A 26,500-nucleotide genomic window follows, 5' to 3' on the forward strand; every position below is an offset into this window, starting at 1 on the left:
TATAAATAAACTCTTGAAATGTCATTGACTCCTCCCAAGAGACCCAGATTATATTGGTTTTGCTTTAGCCATCACTCTCCCGATTTGGTTTGGCTCTATTACCACATCCACCCACGGACTAGGTCTTCCTTATAGTTCAGATGCATTCAAAATAGGCAAGAGTGGTCATGGGCAAAATTGAAACATTAAAATTTATAATTGGGAATATTCTAGTGACAACATGAGGCATTTTTATGCTGACTTTATCTCTAATTTTGAATGAATCTGGAAATGATACTAAGAGTATAGTCAGATATGGCCAATGATCTGTACTGCTATAATATAATTTGAATAAATACAAAGGACTGTAGTTTAATGGATGTGGGCTTTGAAGCCAAACTGTGTACATCCAAATCCAAGCTCTACCACTTACTAGAGCTAGGGAATCCTGGGCAAATTACCTAAGTATTTTATCTCAGTATCTCAGGATCATTGAGATAAGAATAGAATTAGTACTTTGTAGGGTCGTTGTGAATTAATACATGTAAAGCACTCAGATCAGGGACTCCACATCGTATGTTCATATGTTTGCTGGAATAACGACTAAGTCGAGGCATTGAGACTCCTCCTATCTCACTTTTTATGCTTGGCTTTTCGGAGTGCGTTGTTGTTATTAAAGCAATGTTGCCACTTGCATTTGCCTCTTTTCCAGCCTGGAGGAGGATTTGTACTAGTGACCCAGGATTCCCACACCTGACGCCTGTCTCAGATGCTGTCCCTTGGTCTGCAGGAGTTCTGTGCTGGGTGATTCCTTGGCGATCATGTTCCTTGTAATGAAAGCCGTTTATGACCTTAGTCTGTCCCCAACCCTGAGAAGGACAAACATACACTTGAGTTTGTTTTCTGCCTCCTTCCTGCTGTGGATCAGTCTATGAGGATGACTCCAGATGTCCACCAAGGGCCAGTGTTTGTACCTTAATACAGTTTAGGCAAGAAACACTTGGCACTTGAGTAGTAATCTTTGTACAAGAGTATCCCTGAAGACGAACGCCTTTTCTACAACTCCCAAGTTTACAACTCCTTGGATGTGCCATAATTTCTCACTTAATTTCCAGTCAAACCTTGCAGCAGTAGGTTATTAAGCTGCCGCCCCTTTCCCTGTGTCATTTCTAAAGAATTGCAATTTATTCTTTCCCTGTTGGCCATTGGTTATTTGTCCCCCCTCTTTCCCTTCTCACTATCCCGATGCTTTTTCCTAGTTTTCAGATTTGACTTCTAGCATGAGGAGACCCATTTGCTGTGAATCCTTTTTCTTAAAGCTATTTTTAAATTCTTGGGTCTGCTGCTATTCTATCCCAACACCTTTTTTTTTTTTTTTTGTAAATTCTTGCCGCTAATTATGTTCTTCCATCAAGGCCAAACTCTGAGGTAACGAATGCTTTACAAGTTGATCATGTTCGTCCTTTCAGACTGAGAACACTTTCCAGAAATGCCCAAGATCTGAGGGATCATGGCCAGGGGAAAAAGTAAACTCCTTGAAGTCAGTGGCCAGTAATACGGATAGCCACATGCTCTCCCCTTGGGATCCCCAAGATAGTGCCGCAACTTGGTACCACTCCACCTTCCACTGTGGGGAGAGAGACGAGAATTTGCTTCATCCGCAAAGAATCCCCTCTGTCATCATATTTCTCTCTTTCTTCCTTCCTTGCCTCTCAAACAGACCTGCAGGGGTTTGAGTCAAGGCAGATCCTCTCCCAATAGTGCATTTTAATATCAGAAAAGGAAAGAAGGTCAGCCCGGTGGTGAGAAACCTTTGCCCTTACACAGGTTTGGCCTCCTCAGCCCGCCCTTGTGGCATCCTTGGGATTTTGGCAGACTTATGGGTATCATATTTTCACATGGATGAACTGTACTCTACAACTTCTTCTGTGTATCAGGAACCCAAAAGTGTTGACATTGAAAATACAGGGGTTTTTTTTGTTTTGTTTTGTTTTGTTTTTTCTTTCTAGCTGTTTTGGCTCCCCTGTTTTCAAGAGAGATCTGTTTTTCATGGTTGTGGCCACGGGAATCTTGTTTACCTCTCCATGGAAGATGACCATGGGGTAATGATGGTGTTTCTGAAACAGCCCCTGGCAGCATGAGAGGTCTGGGTAGCAATAGCTGCTTTCTGGTTAAACATTTTGAATTTGAGAGAATACTTGTATTTCTGGAAAGTCTTCCTTGGTTGTATCTGGGCGGTAGCTTTGGTCATGAAGGCAGGCAGTTCTATGTTGTAGAGGCGAAGATGATGGGACCATCTATGGAAAGGCCTTCTCCAAAAAGGCCCTTTGATTTGTGAGGCATTTCCCTCTCTACCCTCCAGTCAGTATGTGTGGGAGCAACTTGCACTTCACACAGAAAGGACCCCACAGTTGTTTCCACATAGCTGTTTCCTGTGCAGGGGCAGAGCGAGCCTCCGTGTCCTGAATATCTTTGGGAAAGATTATCTGCCACATAACCATCTGTGGGCATAAGTCAGAGGAACTTTTGGGGAGCCTTAAGACTGCAAATGGGGGGTTTTTGTCTGGGTTTAGGTGTGCCTTGATGCTTTGCTTTTCCAGCCTAGACATTAGGACAGCAGCTGAAATATCCAAACATGATTTTTTCAGAATTTGTGTGGGGGAGGTAAAAACTCAACCTGCTCACCCTCGATCTACTGCAATGCTTTGCATAATATTTAATGATGTACAAGCTGTTGCCTAATGGTCGGTTTTACGGTGTGCGCCCTTCAGCTCTGACTAGTCGGAGTCCTCCATGATTTAAGCTGCTACCTCCCTCCTTTATGTGTCTTGGCCTTTGGGTAAGGCTGCTCTAGTCATTATTGTCTCTCCTTGGTTTCTTCTTTTTCCTTTTTGTAGGTCATTCAATGAAACCTATAGTTCTTGTCGGTCACATAGGTCTTTGCTTCTTTTCTTAACCTTAACATTCCAAGAGAGAAGAATCCTTTTTGTATCTGAAAATCGGAACATTCTTAGTGCTGGGTAGTGAGCAATTGCCAGAAATAAATAATGATCCCTTTTTCTATGCTGGGTACAATTTAAACATTTCACATATGTTATTTCATTCTCAATGACTCTCTAAAGTGGGTTCTGTTGTTTTCCCCATTTTACAGATGCAAAATTTGAGACTCAGAGAAGTTAAGTAATTTATCTAAAGTCATATAATTAATTGAACAATACAGTTAGGATTATGATGAATGCCACATAGTGGTGCTGGAGAGAAGTATTGTTACCCCGATGTTTTAATAAGGCCACTGAGATTCAGGGAACTGCAGAAATTTACCCAGGCTTATCATCTCCAGCCCAAGTTCTTGCTCAGCATTCTCTATTGCCATCTTTATTGTAGAAAGTTCTCATTTCTACCCCCTTGGAGGTCCTGGATTCTGTTTAGCTGAACAGATTAACTGAAAACTCAGTATTCAGAACTGGGTTCTGAATTCTGTGTCATGTGCTGGGTATACAGAGATGATTTTTATTTGTTGTTATTTTACATCTTCATATAGCTGGAGTAGGTTCTGTTGGCTAATCAATGAATTTTCCTTTTGGGGGAGCCTAGAGTTAACTTTGGTATCCAGTATTGTGCTAGTCAAATGGAAGGATACTCAATATACTATCAGTTGGTAACATGGGATACAAGTAAACCATTGAATAAACAATTTTGTTCTACAAATGTGTGTGTTTGGTTCAGTTAATGTTCAATGATGGGCTAATGTCCTACATTAGCCTGATTGATGAACCTAGACACAACTTTTAATAGGATGTCACTTTGAGTTTTATGACTGTCACTTCCCTAATTGAGGTAGTAGACTGAAAGCTCAATAATAGCTCATATGTTGAGCCCTTATTTGGAAACCTAACTTTCTCTTGAAACAAAATCATACAACCAGAAGCCAAGACATGTGGATTGTAGTTCTAGCTATCGTAACTATTATAACTGTAGCTATTATCATGTCTCCTGATCTCTCAATTTTCTCATATGCATGGTGAAAAAGTTATACTAAGTGACGGTTCAGGTCACTTGTAAAGTCTTGTAATTCATGGAAAAAACCTTATACTGTAAGAAGTCCTTTGACCAATATAGGGTATGAGTTTAGTTTTGACTGTAGATAAATATCTTAATTTTGTTGAGTCTTAGTTTTCTTGCCCATTAAATAGGTTGATAATTCCTGGCATGCCTAATTTATAGGACTTCTGTGGAGCATTTGGTGAGTCCCTCGAGATAGAAGTGCTTTGAATCCTATAACATACCGTACGAACAGAAGATATTATTCATATTGAAAGTTAACAGAAAGGTGTTGGGTTTCTTGTCCCACCCCTTCCATCCCCGAAGAAGACTGGAGTTTGGTTCTGGTTGGGCTGTTTCCTGGAGTTTCTGGAACTCCTTGGAACTCCACAGGGTCAATAGGGGCTTTGTCCTGCCTCCAGTCCGTTTCCCACGGTCGGGAGAAGGCTGCCACACTCTTTCTCCTGACAACACTTTATCAAACACACCCGCCACACAAAATGTGGTAGTTCATGAGACAAAAGTGAGGTTTTGAGTTACAATAACCTCTGCTTTGTTGAAAACCCCCTCGGAATCTGAGATCCTCTCCGTAGGTCAGCAGACATGTGTGGGTCCTCCGTTTAAAAATGCCTTAAAAACAGCCCGATAAATCATCCCCCAAATGTGTGTGCCACGTCTAACTCTGTCTCTCAGTGGGGATATTTTTAACTCCTACTTCTAACTCCTCTTGGTTCCTTTAAGGAAGTGTGATCCGAAAGGGTCAGGCATTTGGCATCTACTTAGGGGAAACTTTGAAAGAATTCCTGATGCTCCCCCTGGGGTAAGGCTGGCTCTCCCCAAAAGAACGGGCCCTTCAGAGCGTCTTTGCCACATAAGGGCTTGTGTGAGGCCCCAGGCACCCGTTGATGCCGTCTCTTCCCTGTGACAGATGGTCAGGACTTCAATTTCAGCAAGCAATCCACCGTCGAGAGGGCAGGCAGGAGCTTCTGCCAGCATGCCAAGTGACAGGGCAGCTTAGGGTAACAGGGATCTGGGGTGTGCCCAGCATAGCTTTTGTGCTAACGATGGGCTGGTGACAGGCGCCGCGCCCCTGCTTATCGTTAAGGCAGAAGATCCCCTGCTCCCTTGATTCTGTTTCTCTCTGGCAGAGCTAGTGTCCTGTTTGCTTGTCTTTCAAAATCCATTTTGGCACCAGATGGCTCCCCTCATGGTGGCTAGCAGTTGTCTGACTTGAAGATGCCAGAGGGTGTGCTGACAGCTCCTTCTAACACAGCCTGAATCTGGCTGTCGGGTCTGGGCTCAAATGTCTTAAACACACCCCCGCGGCCGTATTACCGACCCTGAGGAACTGGGGGTGGGGGACTCTGGAGGGAGGATGTCCATGATGTCTCCCTCCATAGTATTTATGCTACTGGTAGGGAATCTTAATGCCAAAATTATTCTTATCCCTATGGTTACACTTACACACACTTATTAGTATAAATGCCATTGTAGTACCATGACTCTCAATGGTACCATTAGTACTAATATCAGTACAGTACTACTTCTATTCTTACTAAAACGACTGTAGCCTAATGGTTAAGAGCACAGGCTCTGACCAAATTTGGATTCTAGGCTTGGCGTTTCTAAGCTTTGGGCAAGTTATTTAAGTTCTCTGAACCTCAGTTTCTTCATCCGTAAAACGGGATTAATACCAGCGGTTACTTAGGGGGTTAGCTAGGGAAAATGTATTTGAAGTTCCTAGCGCTGTGCTGAGCACAGGTTAAGTATGTGATACATGGGAGCCGATGTTATTGCTGCCACAGTCACTGTGCTTACCGATGCTTGGCAGTCTCGTAGCTCACGCTTGCAATCACCTTATAAGGTAGATACGGTCTCTGTTTACAGAGAAGGGGTACAGAGAACTTCAGCTACTTACCCCAAATCACACAAGTTCAGCTACTTATCCAAAATCACACAAGTCAAAGTTGGGATATGAACCCCATTCTGGGTATTTCTAAAGGCTGTGGGTTATGGATTCTCGGTGTTACTTTAGTGACAAAGAGTCCTCTCTTGAGGGTTGGTGTGGCTTTTAAAAATGCCCTTCCAACTGGCTTTACTTGAAAGAAGCAGCCAGTTTTCACGTTTCTGGTGTCTTTGGCTTGAACCCCAGTAAGATGGCAGACCCACTATCCTTGGGTTTTACCACCTCAGCTTCTGAAAGCCATTTGTGATCACAGGGCCACCCGGCATTGGCCTTCTGAGAGCTCAGAGGAAAGGACAGTACAGAGGCACTCGGGGTTGTGGCTCCTCCTCAAACCTCTTTCCCTTCCCAAGTCTGCCCTATTGAAAGGGGACATGAGTCAGGACCAGCTGATGGCCCCAGGGAAGGACAGTGTTATTCTTCCTACTGGCAGAGTGGATTCCATTTTACAAATTTGGGCTTCAGTGGTGTCCCATGAGTCATTTCTCTCGTACAGAATGTTGATGAACTTTGAGCTCTGTGGAGAGAACCTGAAAGTAAGGTCAAATGATTATTCAGAGGCCTGCCTTTGTTGATGGGCAGTTGAATGGTACATGATGTTGAAAAGAGTCATTTTAGGTAAATGTTTACATTTTTAAAGATTTTTATTATATATTATATTATATTATATTATATTATATTATATTATATTATATTATATTTTTAAAGATTTTATTTATGGGAGAGAGAGAGAGGGAGTATGATCAGGGGCAGAGAGAGAGAGGAACAAGTAGACTTCTTGCTGAGCAGGAAGCCTGACGTGGGGCTCCATCCCAGGACCCTGAGATCATGACCTGAGCCGAAGGCAGACTCTTAACCAATTGAACCACCCAGGTGCCCCAAGATGTTTACTTTTCAAAATGTTCTTTTGGTTGACAAAGTTATTGTCTCTCTTCAGAGTTACTCCCACACCACATTCTCCTCTCTCAGGGACCAGGGAGGAGAGAGATTCTTCTGGGACCACGCTCAGTTCAGTATTCAGAAATCAGTTAAACTCGGTGCAACTTTGTACTGTGTTCTCATTTCTGAAGACCCCTGTGTTATTTGCTTAATAGACTTTGTGCTCAGAGCTAAATTCAGACTGAGGCATCATGGCATAATAGTTTTTCACAGATTACGTGTATCGAGGTGGGAATTTTATACTCCAGAGCAGGCTTGAATGGGAGAAAGGTGAAGAAAAGAAAATCCCTATAAGAATTTAACTGCCCAGTAATTTAATGCGTTCTGATATTTTTGGAAAATATGTGGGCCTGATAGCCATAGGCCTAAAAGTAAAAGGGAATGGAGAACTCAGGGTGGTTTTTATTTTTATTTTATTTCTTAAAATTTTATTTATTTGAAAGAGAGAGAGAGGAAGAAAGAGCATGAGTAGAGGGAGAGGCAGACGGAGAGGGAGAGGGTGACTTCCTACCTGAGCGGGGAGCCTGATGTGGGGCTTGATTCCAAGACCCTGGGACTATGACCTTGGATAAAGGCAGCTGCTTAGCTGACTGAGTCACTCAGATGCCCCTCAGGGTGGTTTTTAAAATGCTTCTTTCCCCAAACATGGGTCAGTGAAGAACGAGTAGATTGCCAGCATGAATGTCCTAATAGGACCTTTGATACCTGCTATCTTTCTGTGACGGACTTTAACAACTACAACATAAGAAATAATTCAGGTGGTGCCTGGGTGGCTCAGTCAGTTAAGCATCCGTCTTTTGGTTTCAGCTCCGGTCATGATCTCAGGGTCCTGAGAGTGAGTCCCATGCGAGGCTCCTTGCTCAGCCAGGAGTCTGCTTAAGTTTCTCTCTCCCCTTTCCCCTCCCCGCAATGTGTGTGTTCATGTGCCCGCATGCCCTCTCTCCCTTACACACAAAATAAATAAATAAATCTTTAAAAAAAGAAATAACTCAGAAAGCTATAAGGTGGCCATCTAATTTATCACCCATGATGGGGCACTTTTCAGAGTTAAAGTGGACACTATTAATACATCCCCTAATACAACCGGTGTAAACCAGGTTCGTTCCTGGCAAATTGGGACTTTTGATCACTCTAGCAAGTAAAACACATGGATCTCACTTTAGAATGAATTCAGGTACCAAGGTAGCAACAAAGTTCTTATTCAATCACGAATAGCTTTTGTCCAGTAGGCAATATAAGAAAAACATGTAGGAAATATTTGAGAAGTCAAAGGACTTCAGTCAGTATGCGAATCTTATCTACTTCTTGTGGGTACTACTAATTAAGGTATTTTATTTGGAGGTGCTAAAATAAAAAGTGTTTACCATCTCCTTATATCCATCTAACATGCATTTTGCTGGTTCATCATTTGTGAATTTATGGGGCTTAAATTACATGTTGTTGGAACCATGAGTAATTCTCAGGCAATTATATTGGAAGCTATCTTAAATTATGGTGAAGACCTTCCCTCTGAGTAAAAATACTTCCTTGGGGGCTTAATTCTTTTGTGAGATATGTTGGCAGCACTGAGAGTGTTTCCTTCACAGAGAAAGTCCAGCTCAGATGCAAAACAAGGGCTAAAACTTCAAATAAAATATTGGGTCTAACACCTTCCTAAACATTTCAGAAAATATGTGGAGAACAGAACGTATAACCTAGATGCGACTTACTACTTTTTTTTCCCCTTCTGTGTCAGGATGGAAAAGCTAACCGTGATGATTTGTTTCTTCACAGGTTCTTCTTGAAATTTTTCCTCAAATGTAACCAAAATTGCCTAAAGAATGCAGGAAACCCACGTGACATGCGGAGATTCCAGGTGGGTTTGTCTTGTCTTTCTTAAATCTTGATAATGGCACGAATATCAGGAGAGGGTACAAAAAGTTTAGGCAGAGGAAGATACAGAGTCTAGTTATTTCCCCAGAGGTGAGGAGCAGGTGAGACTCCTGGTCCCCCAGGTCTCTGCACTCTAGGAGTTGTTTTTGTTAGGGAAGCATCAGGACTGAACCACCTGCGGTCATTGATTGAGACAGTGATGTCCTCTGAGCCCAGTTTGGCTTCCTGAATGTCCGGACTCACAGGCTTAAACCACTGCAGGTTAAGTAAAGTACATAGAAATGATGTACTTTCTAGAACTACATCCTCTTCTTCCTTCCTTTCTCTCTGTTCTCCTCTCCCAATTTTGGAAGTTGTCACCAGTAATTGTCTATTAAAAACAGACCCCCTGATGCAGCAGGGCACATCTAGAGCGTGATATGGGTGACCCTCAGTTCTGTGTCAGCAATGTCCTTGGACAGCCCGTGTGAAAGTCCTCAAGCACCAGTCAGATCAGCCACCATTCAAAACATGAGGGGTGTGTTTGCCTCATATAATTACACATTTAGTGACAGAAGAAGATGTGAAAGCAAAGTGTTAATTTTGAAAACACAAAATGGTAGCTAGGTTTTAGGAAAGGTTGCTAAGTTCTAGATACTGGCGCTTCTCAAAATCGAAAGTGTCAAGAACCCCCCAGGGATCTTGTTAAACTGCTAATTGAGGTCTCCAGTGGGCCTGAAACTCTCCATATTTAACAAGCTCCCAAGCGATGCCAATGCCACAGACCATGCTTTGAAGAGCAAGGTTCTAGACTTGTGTTGCTTTCCATCTCATTTTATGGGTAACTCATTTGCATGGCCAACGTTAGTTGTCGTGCAATATATCAGAGTAATGACGCGTGTATTCACCCATATGGTTTTTCAGTGAAAACAGTCTCGTGTTGAAAGTATACTCTTAGGTATAGCCAGTCAACTTTAAGTGTAGATTGAAATGTACGGTCTCTGAGAGGATCTTGAAAAACTTCCCCTCTGATGGGGGAAAGGTTATGGGATGATTCTGAACACTGATTTTCAGATGTCAAGATCTCTTTGTCTCCAAGATGATATTTTTTTAAGACGGGAGACTTACTGATCTCATGAAAGAACAAATTCAGTAGAAAGAAGACATTTTCTCCCAAGAACCTGTACCACTTTTGTAAAATCATTTTGGCCTCACCACCTCTTGTCCTGACAGAGATAAGTAGAGAGAATCCCTGAATTCCTAGTTTCCTGGAAAATGTTTCTCCTGGCTAGTTACTGACCCCAAGTTGGAAGACTTGGGTAATCTCCTTCCCACACAGGACTTTTTTGTGTGTGTTGAGATGGAGTTGGCTTTGCTACTAAATGACACATGTGATGCCCCTGTGTGTTGCTCCATGTCCTGCAACATGAGGTTGGGTTTCACTATAAAGTGTTTTGCAGCTTGTTTTGGTCTTGGGATGAGCCATAGCTTGGTCCTTTGACCAAGCTTGGGTTAGGAACAAGGCATATCCAGGCACGAACCAATTCATGTCTAATAAACATGTCCAATAGACACATGTCATGCCTTATGAATATCAGGATCCACTTTACTCTGCTTCTCAGGGCAACAGACTTAGAGGTGCACTTTGGTGACATTGGGAATCTAAGACGATTTGTGTAAGACTTCTGGGGTCTTATTTTTCCCTCAACGGACCTGTTAGTGAAATGTCTGAAAGCCTTAAATTATAGAGATATAGCTCTCATAGGAGATGAAAAACGACCTCAGTCTATTATTTTTGATAGTATCTAGAAAACTTTATTTTTACAGATAGTTGTTCTTCATTTAGTAGAAAGGCTACTGAGATGAGGGATGGCATGAATTGAATTTCTGGAAAGCCTCAGTTTCCTCAGCTCTAAAATGGAATAAAAATTATGATTCCTCTTATCTCACAACATACAAATAACAACATTTGTATACATAACTAATTTGAAAATAATAAATAGAAAGTTAGCTTTTGGGGAAAGTATTTGTAATACACAAAAACTGGATCAGTATTTCAGTACAGGGTTTCTCAATCGAGGCACAAGTGCCATTTTAGACTAGACAATCCTTTGTTGTATGTGGGAGGGTGGATTTGTCCTACACACTGTAGTATATTTAATAGTTCGTCACTGGCCTGTACCTGTAGAGGCCAGGAGAGAAATTCCCTCAGCCCTTAGCCTAATCATGACAACCCAAAATGTCTCCAGACATTTGTAATGTTCCCTGGTTGGGGTGTGGATGCAAAATTACCCCTACTTGAGCGTCATTGGTCTAGTCTTATACCTAATGATTTCTGACAGCCTCTTCCTGGTGACAGTGCTACAGTCCCAAAGAGTGCTCTTTTTTTTTATTAAGCATGAGAACTGCCTGACCCAAGGTCCATATGTCCTTCAAATATGTGTGTTCTTTCCTGTGAGTCTCCAACCATCCTAAAGTAGGTAGACTTCTCTAAATAGGGGCAGCAACCTTGGCCACTACAGAGTTAATTTTTGAGTTGAAGAAGAGCTCCGTCCATCAGCAAGGACAAATTCCTTACTGGATCTCAGATTTAAGCTGATTTGTCCCCATCACCCCGTCATCACTTTCTGGGAGAGGATAGAGGGAGCCTATGGCAGAAAGAATATTGACTCAGGGTTTTTTGTTTGTTTGTTTTTTTGTACAAATTTAATTAATTATAATTTTTCCACAATTAGCACATGGTCTTATGCATGTAGGCATGTGGATGTTTATGCAGTTGGGGAATGGGTTAAAATAGCACCTCAAATATTCTTGCCAAACCTTTCTTTGTTTTCCCCAGTGGTGTTTTTTCATTAATATTATGGTCCTGTATGTTTCTCTGCATCATCTCATGCTGGTAGCCATCCCATCCTTCTTGAGCCCATCTTTTCCTTGGATTCCACAACAACATTCACTCATTCTCAGCCTTATTAAAGGGATGCTATTTGTTTTCTCTCCTGTATATATTGAAATTCCCTAAGTTTTCTTTTGAGATCCAGATCTTTTCCCACTTTGTAGGAATCTCTTTACTATCCCCTTCATTCTCAGCATATTAACCACTGTTTGGACACTCAGATCTCCTGATTCAGGTTCCCTGAGACCTGACATCCAAATCCAGACCTAGCTCTCCAGCTGCCAGTTGGAAACTTCCAGGAACTTCAACTCACTGAACCCCAAAGTCCATTGTCATCACCTTTCTTTTCTTTTTTTTGTGCTTCCATCAGAAGTTGCCTTCTCTTTCCATGTTCCCTATCTTGGTCTATTTCCATTTATGTTAGGACTGGGGAGGTGACTGTTTATATCTGTGTCTACATTCAATGTGTTCCACGTAGGTGTATATAAATATACGTGCCCATACATGTGCCTTGACATACATCTGTGGACATTGGCCATGATGGTGATAATGATGAAGCTAACATTTATTAGGTACTTAATATGTGAGAGATATCATGCTAAGTATTTTACATGAATTATCATTTTATCTTCACAATGTCCCTGTTAGGAGTGTACAGATATTATATTTGTAAAATGTAACTTTACACATGAGAAACTGAGGCTTAGAGGAATTAAGCAATTTGCTCAAAGTCACACAAACACAAAGGTGTTTGCCCTATAACAAGCCTGAAGCTACTATCTGTATTAAGACTGTTGGAATGCCACCAAAGTTCGTCAGGCAGAGTGGAGTTGCATGGAAGTAAAAGAACATGAGCATTGTTTCTGTGCAGAGCTACAGTGTTGGCCATTTTTTTGCTTGTATGAACCTTAGAAAAAGAAGCTGTTACTCAGAAGATGGCTCTAGCTTTACTTAACCTATGGAGGCTTGGGCCCCTCCTCCAGAGCAAGAAAGACCCATCATATAGATGAAGCATGAGTAAAGTGACCTCTGACATCTCAGAGAACTCTAGAAGAAACCATATGGAAGTTCCCAAATCTTAGGACTTGCCCAAGAAGGGGGAAATTAGCCTCTCCTGCAGCTCCCCTGGCTGAAAGCAATGTGTCATAGAGACACTGGTTGAAGGTTACCTGTGAAGAAGACACACAATTTCCATCATTCCTCTCATAGTACCCCAGTAAGAAGTAGGTTTTCTGTTGTGACCGCCTTTAAGGAGGAATAAGAAAGTGTCTTTTTGGCATCAGAAAACTCTGGTCTATCCTTGACATCTCAATGTGGCTTTTCTCAGTTATATTGAAAACCTAAGACTTAGAGACATCTGATCGAAAACGTGCTCTCCTGACTATTAAGTGGGCTCTCTCCAACACTCGTGGCTGCTGCTTTTCTCTCATCTCATTTTGTATGCTCACCAGGCCACCCTGAACTTCATACAGCCATGCCAGAGCGTGTCTCCTCTGAACAGCAATCAGGGGCCTGTGTAGGTGACTGAGGAGGACATAAGAAAGGTTGTTGATCTCTTGACATGTAAAGACATTCTGTCAAGCAAACTCAGCCTCACAGCGGCTGAGCTTCTGGTGTGTAAACAGAGACTACTTAATTACACAGGTCATGTCAATTAGTGTGACCTTAGTGTTTTCAAGAAATTAATCACTTTCCGCAGAGATTGGCTGTGTCCATACTTTAAGGCATTAAGGAATAAACCTGGTAGAAAATCTGGTATAATCTTTTTTTTTTCCTCCTTCTTCTTAACTTATGATGGATGTTTTCTTTTGAAATCCCCAGGCTGTGGCTAGGGTAACAAAATTGCTTAAAACAACAGTAGATACAGGCTTCATTCAGTTCTGGTGGGTTTGAGGAAGTGGGGAGGAAGAAGAAAAGTGGGGGTAAGCTAGGATGGAAACAGCTCATGACAGGGAGAAATTCACTGTGACTAAATGAGCCTGTTTCTTCATCTTGACACTAAAAAGATGCTAATGTCAAAGGACTGTGTTAAAACCATGTCGTGGGTCTGGTTTTTAACTGACAGGAGCTAGACAATTCCAGGTGAAGATTTAAATCCTTATCAATAGCTTTCCTTGTTGGGGCTGGCAGAATGAGGATGGTGAGGGAGGGAACAAGAATCGGGTACAAGCTGTCATCCCGGTAGATGCCATATTACCTGGGGACTGTGAAGTAAAGTATAAATTTCCAAATTCATCTTATCTCTTCAACAAAAATTTGTCCATAGGCTACAAATCTATATTCATGTATAAATGTTAGATGCATGACTGTGGATGAGCGTAAATTTAAGATATATTCCTTCATTCATGTGTGCATGCACTCAGTAGAATTTATTGATGTGGCAAGTGGTAAACACATTGCCAGGAACAATAAAGACAGGGTGTTTGTCCTAATGAAGCTCCTATTCTAGTTGGGGTCTATTTGTTAAGATAATACTAGCTGCTGTAATACATAGAACAAAGAATATAATGGCTCCCACACCACAGGTCATTTCTTGTTCACATCAAGGTAAAAGGCAGGTGTTCTTGGTGGGTGAACAGGTCTCGTACATAAAGTGACTTGGGGACCGGGGCTCCTTTTGTTTTGTGTCTCTGCTATCCCTAGAGCCTTGTTGTCTGTCCATCCAGCTGAAGAGCAAAGAGTATATAGAGGGAACTCATGAACTTCTTAAAAACCCGCTCTTAGAAGTGACCCTTGTCAAATATGCCCATATTCTATGGGATAGAAGTCTGTCCCCTGGCCATGTATAACCACAGAGCAACCTGCAAATGTCTATTTGTACGGCCCACACGGGACAGAACACGGATGTGCAGGTAATAGGTGCCATCAGCTGCTACGATGTGTACAGATTAGTAATTACAAATCATCAAAACTTTTCAATTATTACTATAAAGAATATTAATAATATAAGAGAGAACACATGTGGGATGGGGGATAGGAGCCTAATTTAAAGTGCGTGACCAGGGAAAACTTTTGAGGAGGTGATATTTAAGCTCTGAGCCAAAGGATAAGAATAAATCATCCCGAGAAGCGCCCGCAGAGTCTTCTGAGTGGAGAGAACTGCCAGCTCCAAATTCATGCTTATCTCGCGTTTATTGGAGGAGACAAAGAATCCTCCTTCACTTTCTAGTCACTTGGAGTGGAGATACGAGGAGAAACCACCAGGTTACCATCCCAAATCCCCACCAAAGATGTGTTCTTTTAAAAATGATGGCACAGGAAGTGACAGTAAAAGGCAATTCTCTGCTCTTGTTTTTGGTGAATTCTATAAATTTTGGAGAATCCTTGTTATTTATTCAAAAGCCTACAGAGGCTCTGAATCAATATATTATAAGAGATCATCAGAGAATTCTTAAAATACATGTCCTACCTCTGCAGTTTCAGTCTGCTTTTAAAAGCACTTAAATAAAGAAATATTTGTATCCTTTTTATTTCTCTCCCACTGTCCCCTAACCCCATTACATTGTTTTGACAAACAGCACATCTTGCAATTAAATTCTTTACCAACAGAATGCTAGGGGCCTGAGCAGCAATCACTCTCTTCATACAGAATAATTTCAAGATACAGCACGCTGATTAATTATACTGAAAGCAGCTCTAATGATAGTTTCAGAATACAGGATTAATTCCCATAACATGGTAAATACAAATGGTGGATTTTCAACCTGATATATTAAACCATTATGGCTTATTGGGCAAATATGTATCTTGGCATGAGCCTTATGCTGGGCCTTGGCAGAAAATATGCATCACTGAGAAGGAATCCTTATGAACGCAATTTGATGAGTGGTGGCTCTGCACTTAGAGGAAATAAATTTCTACATTAAGTACAGTCGCTATTGAAGAAATGTAAAATACGTGAAAGGATAAATGTTTAAAAGTGTTTGGTGTAGATCACGGTTGCCAGTGATATTGCTTCTGGGGATGCCTCTACTTAGTGAGACTTACCAACTAAAGATATTCTTACATTCTTTCACTTTTTAAGTTGTAACTTCCTGAGCTTTTATTATGTATGAGACACCGTACAAAGTGTTTTGCGTGGATAATCTTATTTTTCCACTGCTCTTTCCCTGGTTTACTTTGCTCCAAACAAGGGCATTGGCCTATCTTATTTTCTTTCATTTCTCTTCCTCAGATACACCAAACTCATTTCTGCCTCAGGATCTTTGCACTTGCTATTCTGGCTTCGGAAACTCTTCTGCGGCTTCATTGAATAGCTGGCTACTTCTTTTACTTAGATTTCAGCTAAAAACATCACCTCCTCAGAGATGCCTGCCTTAATCACCCAATCAAAAATAGCTCCCACCTAGGTATCACTCCATCCCCATCTTATTCTTTTCTTGGAACTTTTCACATTCAGAAATTTGCTTTCATTGCTTTAGTCACTGTCTGAAAACCCCTTTTTGCCTCTGATAAGTGCTCAGTTCTTGGTGGACAAACAATTTATCTGTCTTGTTCATTGCTGCCTCTCCATAGAATAATGCCTAGAATATAATAGGCTCACAACTCTTTTCTCTGATCTATTGACTTATCTAAGGCTACAAACTGGTAAGTGATGGAGTTGGAGTTCAAACTCAGGACTCTCTGACCCTAGACTCTGAGCTGTTGACTAATATGCTTTTTTTTTTTTTTTTTTTGCTCCCAGTTTTCTCAGCCATGTGTCATGGTCTCATGGGTAGAGAGCAGACATGGCAATTCTGTATGTTTTGGCTCGCTGCTACTGAAAATAGCCAGTGGGAACACATACATGGAGAGTACCCATTAAATACCAGTGACACCATCTAGAGTCATCAAAGGTTTCCTGATCCACAGAGGGAGGACCAAGGTTCGGGTCACTGATGAGCTTTTATGTTGAGCATGTGTCACAGTTCAGGAAACAGAAGCTGAGTTTAGTTTCCAAAGATCTGAATGAGTTTAGCATACCTATCTGAGCATTGAGAAGTGTCTGCTTTTGTCTTACTGTTAAGAAAAGAGATCTTTTTGCCTTGAGCCTTAGAGAGTAGATTTAATTCCGTCACTCTCTCCCTTTCTCTCGAAGTTCCACTCTGTTACATCCTGTAGGTTCATACGTCCTCCATAATTTTTAATGACTTATTTGGGATCTTTCAACCAGATAGAAACTAGCAATCAGGCAGGTTTCAGAGACTATCTCATTCCGTATCAGTCAAGGATATCTGAAAGGACAAAGTTAATGAAGACCTGACTCCTCTAACTGCGGCAGACCATTTTTATGTATATACTACTTTGAGTGTAGTCAGTCATATACACCCCAGCTATATGTCCTGGGAGACGCCAGCTGAGGCAGGGGAGAACAGACTTCAGCCACAACTTGGAGCATTTGTGTTGAGAGGCCCCAGGCCGCGGTGGGTGAGAACTAGACCTGGAGTCTGAAAGTTTCCCTCCAGGCTTACCTCTGCTCTTAATTTGTCCTATGACCTTGAGGATGCTTTTAAACCTCTTGGGCCTCAATTTTTCAAGCCTCAAAGAGAGGTGTTGGACGCATTTGCAGTGTCATGACTACTGAGGGCTTCTCTTATTATTTTCTCTTCTGAATCCCATGTGGTGACCTATTTTTTGATCCTGATGACGTTTATTTATTTTTTTTTTAAGATTTTATTTATTTATTTGACAGACAGAGATCACAAGTAGGCAGAGAGGCAGGAAGAGAGAGAGAGAGGAGGAAGCAGACTCCCCGTGAAGCAGAGAGCCCGATGCGGGGCTCGATCCCAGGACCCTGGGATCATGACCTGAGCAGAAGGCAGAGGCTTTAACCCGCTAAGCCACCCAGGCGCCCCCTGATGACGGTTATTAAGAATCACACTCTGTTTTAAAATTATTCAAAGTCATGTGAATCCATCAGTTCAGGGCTTCTCACAGGCAGGAGATAACCAGTGTTTCCAGACAGATGATCCCATCCTATAGCGACAAAGGAAACTGATTGCTTTAGAATGCAGTCTTCCTATGGATGAATTTAGGGTTCCCTCTCTGCTGTGTCGTTCCTATTACTACATTTGAAAACTCTTAGTTGGAAGCTACTAGGTTGGCTGATTTCTTGGGCTTTTGACTGAAATGTTCAAGGAGTCTGTAAAGAATGGCTCAGCAGACAGGGTAGAGAATATGGTAGAACACCCCTGTGTAGGGTGGAGGGCGGAAATTTGATGACATGAAGATTTTATTTTGTAAAGCAGTTTTAGGTTTACAGAAAAATGAGGAGGAAGTATAAACGAGTTCTCATAGAAGCCCTCAATCCTTTCCCCCATTTTCCCTATTATTAATATTTTGCATGAGTTTGATATACTTATTAGAGTAACGTGCCATATTGATACAGTTTTGATAACACAGTATACAGTTTATAGTTTATACTAGGATTCATTTGTATGTTTTGTATTCTGTGGGTTTGGACAAATGCATGGTGTTATGTCCCCACCATTACAGTATGGGATAGAATGGCTTCCCTGTCCCTGTGCCTCACCTGTTTATCCCTCCCTTCCCCCTGGCAAACTCCTGGCAACCACTAATCTTTTTACTACCTCCATCGTTTTACCTTTTCCAGAATGTTGCACAGTGGGAATCATATGGCTTATAGCCTTTCCAGATTGGCTTCTTTCATTCAGCACTTTGCATTTAAAACTGCATGTCTTTTCATGGTTTGATAACTCATTTCTTTTTATTGCTGTATAATATTCCTTTCTATGGATTATCAGTTTGTACGTCCATTCACCTATGGAAGGGCATCTTGATTAATGAGGCCTTTTATGTAGTTAAACTTTTTATTGATATAATTGTAGATTCACATGTAGTTGTGTGAAATAATACTGAGTGACCCTGTGCACCCTTTGCCCAGTACCCCAATAGTAATGGATTGCAAAACTATAGTACAATGTTACATAGTATTATACAATAATCATGCTGGATTTGAACATTGATAAATCTGCCACCTTATTCAAATTCTTCTAGTTTTGCTTATAGTCATTTACATAGGTATATGTTTTTAGTTTTGTAAGGTTTTATCATGCGTAGGTCTATGTATCTATCATCACAGTGACGATATTGGGCATTGCCATCACCACAGGGATCCTTCCTGTCATTTTTTCATAGTAGCCATATCCACCTTCCCTCTGTCCTGAACCCTTGGCAAGTGCTAATCCATTCTCCATTCCTAAAATTTTTAAATTTCAGGAATGTCAAGTAAATGGAATTATTCCGTGTATGACTTTTCCATGACTTCCATAACAAAATATCACAGACTGAGTGGCTTAAAAATGGAAATTTATTTTCTCACAGGTTTGGAGGCTGGAAGTCCAAGATCAAGGCATCAGTAGAGTTGGTTTCCTCTGAGGCCTCTCTGCTTGGCTTATAGATAGCCACCTTCTTGCTGTGTCCTCATATGGTCTTTCATTTTCACGCATATACTCTGCTGTTTCTCTGCATGACCAAATTTCTTCTTCTTAGGACATGGATCAGATTGGATTAGGGCCCACTCTAAGAGCCTTATTTTAACCTAATCATGTCTTTAAAGGCCCTGTCTCCAAAGACAGGCCCATCTTGAGGTACTGGGGATTAGGTATTTAACATGTAAATTTGGTGGGGAAGAGGGTGGGGAATAAGCCCATACCATGCAAGATGTAATATTTTGGTACTGGCTTTTTTCACTCAGCATAATTCTCTTGAAATTCATCCAGGTGTATCAATAGTTTGTTTCTTTTTATTGCTGACTATTATTCCATGGAATGTCACTCACTGCCGTTCTATTTCGTGTACTCCAAGCCAGTGCATTTAATGCCTTATATTAGGGGTCCTGAATTAATGCAGACATAGAATAGATTAAACCCAGAGGTGAGAAAGTCATGTAACAGACCAACTTTAGTACCAGTTTCCTTACACTGAGTTACCATAAATTAGCTTTGAAGACCAAGTTTGTAATTTTATATCCATTCAAAATTAAGTTGTTAAAGTAGTTATTTCTTGGAGGGAGATACTTACTACTAAAATATTCTAAATCTAAACATTGAAACCTTTTTTGTGGTCTAATCTTCCTCTTGATTCCAGATTTGTTATAGAAATGTTTTAAAATACAGATTTTATTTTTTTTTATTTTTTATTTCTTTTAAAGATTTTATTTATTTATTTGACAGACAGAGATCACAAGTAGGCAGAGAGGCAGGCAGAGAGACAGAGGGGGAAGCAGACTCCCCACCGAGCAGAGAGCCCAATATGGGGCTCGATCCCAGGACCCTGGGATCATGACCCAAGCTGAAGGCAGAGGCTTTAACCCACTGAGCCACCCAGGCACCCCTAAAACTACAGATTTTAACTCTTTCGGGTGCTTTTGTCATAACCCCTTCTTCTACATGAGCTGCTACTTTTGTTAATGGGATTTTCCACCCATGACTGAATTTAGCTGCTTTTGTCTTTTTGAGAATCTGCTCATGAGACAGAGATTATGGGTCATGAATCTTAGATAATTTAGTTTATTGGGGACATACAAGGTCTCTTGCCTGATATGAAGAAAAGAGAGACAGCTTGAAGAATGGTAGCAGGAAATACTAACCAATAACAAAACTCTCAGAGAATCCTTCATTCATATGAAATATTGGGAAAATAAAACTGAATTGATAGGATGTCTAATTTGTAGATTTTTTTCAAAGCAGTAAGATTTTGTTTAGTTTCAAGCCTAAAATGTTACAGGCTAAGATGTCAATGGGTTCTAGAAAGGAAAATTGTATAAACCAGTGAAATTTATAATTTACATGAGGCCTAAATTACATAAGGACATATGGTGAGCACAAAAGTCTTTAGAATTATGCAATCTCATTGTTAGACTGATAAAGCAGTGAACATATTAGGGATAATTTTTGTATCCTTTTATTTAAAATAACAGTTTATACAGGGTCCTCTTTATGGCTTCAGATGATTAGCCCGATACATTAACTTGAACCTTTGGTCAGTATCACCAACAAAGTAACAGCTATACTACTACTGCTAGTAACATTTGTTGAGTGCTCAGTTTGAGCCAGGAACCATGCTGGCCACGTTCAGTAATGTAAGCCTCACAGAACCAGGCACTGTTGTTAGGATTTCCACTTGAGAGGCAGGAGCACGGTGGCTGAAGATTAAGTTAGCCTGGCCAAAGTCAAATCAGCTAGGAAAGCTTGGGTGTCAAGAATCATCAATTTCGTGTTGAATTGTTTCTAATTCTAAATAGGTAGAGGGGTAAAATTGTAAAAATAACAACCTTTAGGGATAGCTAGGTTCAGGATAAAACAGAGAACATTCTGAACCACTGAGATGAGGCAGGAAACTGAAAACATTAGTGTAGAATCTCCAAAGTCCATGGATACCTGCAGATTTCTCTTCTGTGTTTTTGTTTGTTTGTTTTTTTAATCCCCTCATGCTGAATGCCCTCACTTGGAAGGTTGGACCTAGATAGAAGGTATCATGGAACACACTGCATGTTCATCGACATATCTATGGACTGCTATATTAGAAAGCTATGTCCTAAATAGAATAATTCTATAAAAAATATAGTCATCAAAAATACTTGTATATAACCTTAAACATGTCCACTTACACTATTACCTATTTCAGGAGATATCATTTGGACATCCTCCTGAATAACTTTGAGCCATTTATTTCCAAACCATTCTACAGCAGCACTGTCCAATAGAACACTCTAGAATGAGGAAAATGTTCTGTGCTGCCCTGTCCAATATAGCAGTCTCTAGACACATGCGGCTACTAATCACTTGAAATGTGGCTATGGAGACTCAGGAACAATGGAATTTAAAACTTTAATTAGTTTAAATTTAAATAGCTACATGTGTGGTTCCTGTATTGGACTGTATAATTCTTAAGAGTAAAGATTCAATTTAACAGATATCATAAAATTCTAAGTATACCTGTTCCTCATATTCCCTTCATCTCTTTCCCAGGGCAGGAGAGTGAGGGAGGGGATAGAGAGGGAAGTGTTGAGTCCAAATGTAAAATCATTTTCCATGTTTACCTGTCCCAAATTCAAGCTGTGTTTTGTTGACAAAATTTGGGAAGGTTGAAGATTTGGCAGGCCTGTCTGTCCCCTTGCCTGCATGAATGTGTCAGCACCTCATTAATCTTGTGTTAAACTGTAAAGGCCCTTTTCCTTCCCACTATGGGCCTATTTTTAAAGGACACTTCAGTGCCCCCTTTGCATCTCACAGTTAGATTTTTAAAAAATTTACAAGTTGCTCTGTGGATTAATTTCAGCATATGTTTCATTTAAATGTATCTTGATCATTTCCAAATTGGAATGAGAGAAATTATTTGGGGGAGAGGGAAGTTAAAATGTTTAGTCATGAGTTTCTGTGAGGAACATTAGGTGTTTATTTTCTAAAAATTAAAGACACAAGGATTCTGTTTTATCTTTCTCCAATTTTAAGGGAACTTTCAATGAAATGATTCTGTCACACATGTGGTCTTGGTGATCCTTCTTTTGTCAAGAAAAAAAAAAACACATAGGATGTAATTTTTTTTTTAACTTAACTGCTTTTGTGATTTTTGTTCAATGTAGGAATCAGACGACAATATCTTTAAAAAATACTGAGTATTTTAAGCTTAAGCCTGTAGAATTTCATCTTACAGGTGCATGGTGAATTGCCATTGCTTTTTTTTTTTTCCTCTTAAGACAGACATCTAGAATAACAACTTTCTGCATTTCCTGACACTGGAAACAGATACCGTTTGGGATTCCTTTTATAGTTTCTTCTGCTAACGACTCCAGTGACCACTCAATTGTGGTCTCGTAGTAAATCAAAAATTCTTTGAAAGACCCAGCTCTGTTATATAATCGTCAATGTCCCACCTCCCTAACTAAAAAGAAAAGTGAGTTTCTGTTGCCTTAAATAATATGGACTCTGTATTGGCACATAATACTTTTTGAAAATAAAAGAATAGACCGTTTTCTTCTCTTCCCCCTCCTTTTAAATTAACCTACAATTGATGAGGCATACACGGAACCTTCAGGCTGCGTCAGATCTGGTTGGTCAATCATGAAGAAAGAGAAAAACCACTCTGCAAACTGCTACTTCAAATGTACTGAGTCCTTCCGTCAATGACTTGCCCTAGTTGGGATTTTGGTTTTCACAATGATTGAGGCAAATACCCAAGTCCCAGAATGGACTCTCAATTGTTTACTTTGTATTTTAATAAAATAGATTTAAAAAATAAAATCAGGGGAGGCTCCAGTTCTGGCTGGGAGTCATGGAAAAGACCTTGAGAGAGGACCCTTAGGAAGGATCCCATAGAAGCCTTGCCCTGCAGTCATCCCTGGGAGACCCCAGGGTGGGATGACCACGTGCGTAGTTTCCAGAGTTCCCCGACTTCTGCATCCAGGTTTGAAAGACTGTAGGGGCTCCATTTAAAAAGCAGGGCCTCGGGTCTATGTAAGGGAGGGCAAGGAAGAAAACAAAAACTAATAACTAGATCAAGTCAAATGGGATCAGATCAAATGAAATCAACCCCACGATAGTACTGGGAGCAGAGCTTCACAGGCTGGAGTTCTATACCATCTTTGAGGCTGCGAGAAAGGAACTCCGCCATGTTTTGGCCTAATGGGTTTAGATCAAAGATGTCGACGGTAGAACTTTTCAGTATGGCTGACGTTGGGTGGGTGGGGGGGGGGGGGGAGCTACTGAGGAGGGCCCTTCGCCAAGGCAGGGCTGACAGTTTGCAAGCACAGGGCAAGGCCCAGCATCTTGCCCTCTGCCCAACTCAGGGGACGAAACTGAGGCGTTGCACAAGACTTGAAGTCGGAGAAAAGGCTTCCTCAGAAACTGGGGCCTCAGTATGTGCCAATCCTTATAAAGCGTTTCACCTCTTCAGAGGCTAATGCCTCTCAAAACCAAGAACAATTAAAGCGAGAGTCTTTCCAAGCAACTGGGGAATTGAGCAAAATAAATCAGAAATCCTCAGCTTTGGCTCTGGAGGCTCGCCTCATTATGAGAGCAGATCTATTAGCCCTCTTGCCTTTGTCTTTCATTTCTCAAGTGAGGTGATTCTAATTAAATTAATCTGCATGTCAATCTATCGGTGATCAATCAAAGAGCCCGAGGTCTCCCCTCTGCTGCAGGGTGCTTGCGGCTGACAGGGGCTGATAATGGAGGAAGAAATAAACTGTCGAGGAAAGTTAATTAGTCAACATAATAGGTGGATTAAACGGGAGCTGGCTGATTGCTGTTTCCCATGTCAAAGCATGAGGTGGGAGCTGAGGCTGCAATTACAGACAATTATTATATTTGGTTGTAAGAGGTCGCATGAATAAACATATCTCTGTGGGTTTCAGTTTTAATCCTCTCCCCCATTTAATATAAGGAGAAGTGTAGGTCATTTCTTCTCATTGTTTTAGTCAGAGTTCTCTGAGAAAACACCTTTGCCGGTGTCCCTTCTGGCAAACTAGGCTCAGAGTCAGTTTATGAGATGGCCAGCGTATCCGAATTATACCGAGCCACCACATTTCTTCTTCTTCTTCTTCTTCTTTTTTTTGTTTTTTGTTTTTGTTTTTTTTTTGGCTGTGAAACAGAGCTAAGACCCTTAGTCAGCAGGGATCTTTTGGGGAGGGAGTGGTCTGGTTAGTAGTGGTGATGGTGGTGAGGGCAGGGGGAGGGAAGTTTGGTCTGATTAATTGAAGTAATTTGGGAAGAGAAAAGTACAAGAAACCCCAAAAAGGCACCCGGGAGAGAAAGCTGCCTCCCAGCTCTCACTGAAACCTCTCTTTTTCATTTCTCTATGCTCTTAACCCTGACATAGTGGGGGGGGTGGGGTGGGGGGGTAGGGGGTGGGAGGAGGAAATATTTTAAAGATTCAAAAGATTTTTATTTGCATGATCAACTGTGATATCTGCTTCAGTGTCTAAACTGAAGGGTAATTTAGGTGAAACACAACCACCGTTGTGTAAAAAAATATGCTAATAAAGATCCTCTTGTTAAAATTATGGTTAACAGTGTACCTTCTGCTGTATAACTATAAACTGTGCAATTTTACTTAAAACTGCATCAAAAGCGTTCCATGCCAAAGACCCACTCATCAATAGCTCCTCTTGTTAGACTTGTACAGCATAAGCACCAGTTATTATGTGAAATAGCTATGCAATTTTCTTCAGCTCCCAGCTGTTATTTATTTAACTTGAGTTTATTACCCTCTATGCTTTTATATTAAAATGTTCATTCATTTCTCTCTTCTGTCTCCAGGTCGTGGTGTCTACGACAGTCAATGTGGATGGCCATGTCCTGGCAGTCTCTGATAATATGTTTGTCCATAATAACTCTAAGCATGGGCGGAGGGCTCGGAGGCTTGACCCCTCGGAAGGTACGCCCTCTTATCTGGAACATGGTAGGCAAATCATTTTCATTGGTTGGCATTGCTACTTTAACTGTGAATCTATTTGGTTTCTTTCTTCCAACTCCACCACATTTTCTACTGTTTCCGATTTCTAATGTTCTGTTGAAACGATGCTGAAAGCAAATATTTAAAGATAGGAAGATACCTTTGAGGCCCAGCCTTTCTTGTTGCACATCTCTCTATCCTGGAAATGGTTGATGCATCTTTCCTTCTGGTTGAGAGAGGGAGGGAGACCTGGACCACTTTACTTTAAATTGCAGCTTGACTGAAAAATAAAGGAGGGCCAAAGCAGGGTAACAAATATTGTGGTACATTTTGAGTTTACAACTGACTTGGTTGTATAATGAACTCTATCCTCTTTACAATGCTGCTGGTGTATTTCTGTAACTTCATATTGAACTTCATTTGGAGATAAAGTCCAAAGTCTAGGTCAGAGGCATTTGTTAAGATGAAGCCCAAACTAAATATCTCTCCTGTGCCTTGTGCATGATGCTCCCCTCATCACCATGTGAGAGCCTGCTCACTATGGGTGGGTTTTCTTGGGGGAGATTTTACATTTGTCTTGAATTTTTGGCTGATCAGTGGTACCTTTGAGAGAACTGGAGGAAACCGGATAAAAATTTGAATCAAGGAAAGTGAATGGCACTCAAAGGAGCCACAGGCCAGATTGAATGTACATCTGAATGTTTCTGTACTACATGTATGTATAATGTATACATCCTTCCATCTGCCCATCCATCCATTGATACATCCATCTATCTGACCATCCATCTGTCCAGCCAGCCATCTATCTATTCTCAGTCCATCCACCTATCTATTCATCTTCCATCAGTCCGTCCATCCAACCATCCATCCAAGAAACAATGATTGAGACTATACTGGATACCAGTCACCGTTCTAGATTTTCTCTTATCTCCTCCAAATTAAACTCTAGACCCATTTCCCCACTTCACTTTCTGGTTTGCTACATCAGCAGGATTCTTTTAAAAACACTACTGTACAAATTACCTCCCGATTGCCTGATTTTTTCCAAGGGCCATGAGCTGTCCATGACGTAATTCATAAGGTAGAAAACTCCCTTCCCTGCCAGCATTCTAATTTAATAAACACATCACTATCATTATTTTTTCCTGATTTTTTCTGCACTTAAGGAATACACAAACTGTACTTTTTATTAATTAACCAGATGTAACACTCTAAGAAGGGATCCTTCACCACATCCAGTTTTACAGTCTTTTTAAAGTAAACCATCATCTTTCAAAAGCTGCTTCTTTATGGTTTCATTAGTGCTGAGATGGATAGATATTACTTTTTTGCAGGAGGCCATTTGAAACACCTGCGCATGATTACATTCCTAGTTCCATTCCTTACTGTACTTAAAATTATTCTGATCCTCCTTTTACAGTAATGTTGCCTTTTTAATA

The 26,500-nt window shown here is 40.9% G+C and overlaps 1 protein-coding gene across 8 annotated transcripts in view; it reads left to right on the top strand.

Moving 5' to 3' along the window:
* LOC111141248 (early B-cell factor 1) overlaps positions 1–26,500 on the top strand; it is a 386,978-nt gene that overhangs the window by 238,064 nt on the left and 122,414 nt on the right. For 6 of the 8 annotated variants that reach the window (XM_022493686.1, XM_022493683.1, XM_022493681.1 and 3 more), the window contains exons 7-8: positions 8,696–8,777; positions 24,926–25,067. In XM_022493686.1, coding sequence (XP_022349394.1) covers positions 8,696–8,777; positions 24,926–25,067 — 224 coding nt within the window. The remainder of the gene's footprint in view (positions 1–8,695; positions 8,778–24,925; positions 25,068–26,500) is intronic. The other 2 variants (XM_022493685.1, XM_022493684.1) reach the window with 1 other exon arrangement.

Source organism: Enhydra lutris, unplaced genomic scaffold (genome assembly GCF_002288905.1).
Source record: "Enhydra lutris kenyoni isolate GAN:26980312 unplaced genomic scaffold, ASM228890v2 scaffoldscaffold5, whole genome shotgun sequence".
In the NCBI taxonomy this organism is placed as follows: Eukaryota; Metazoa; Chordata; class Mammalia; order Carnivora; family Mustelidae; genus Enhydra; species Enhydra lutris.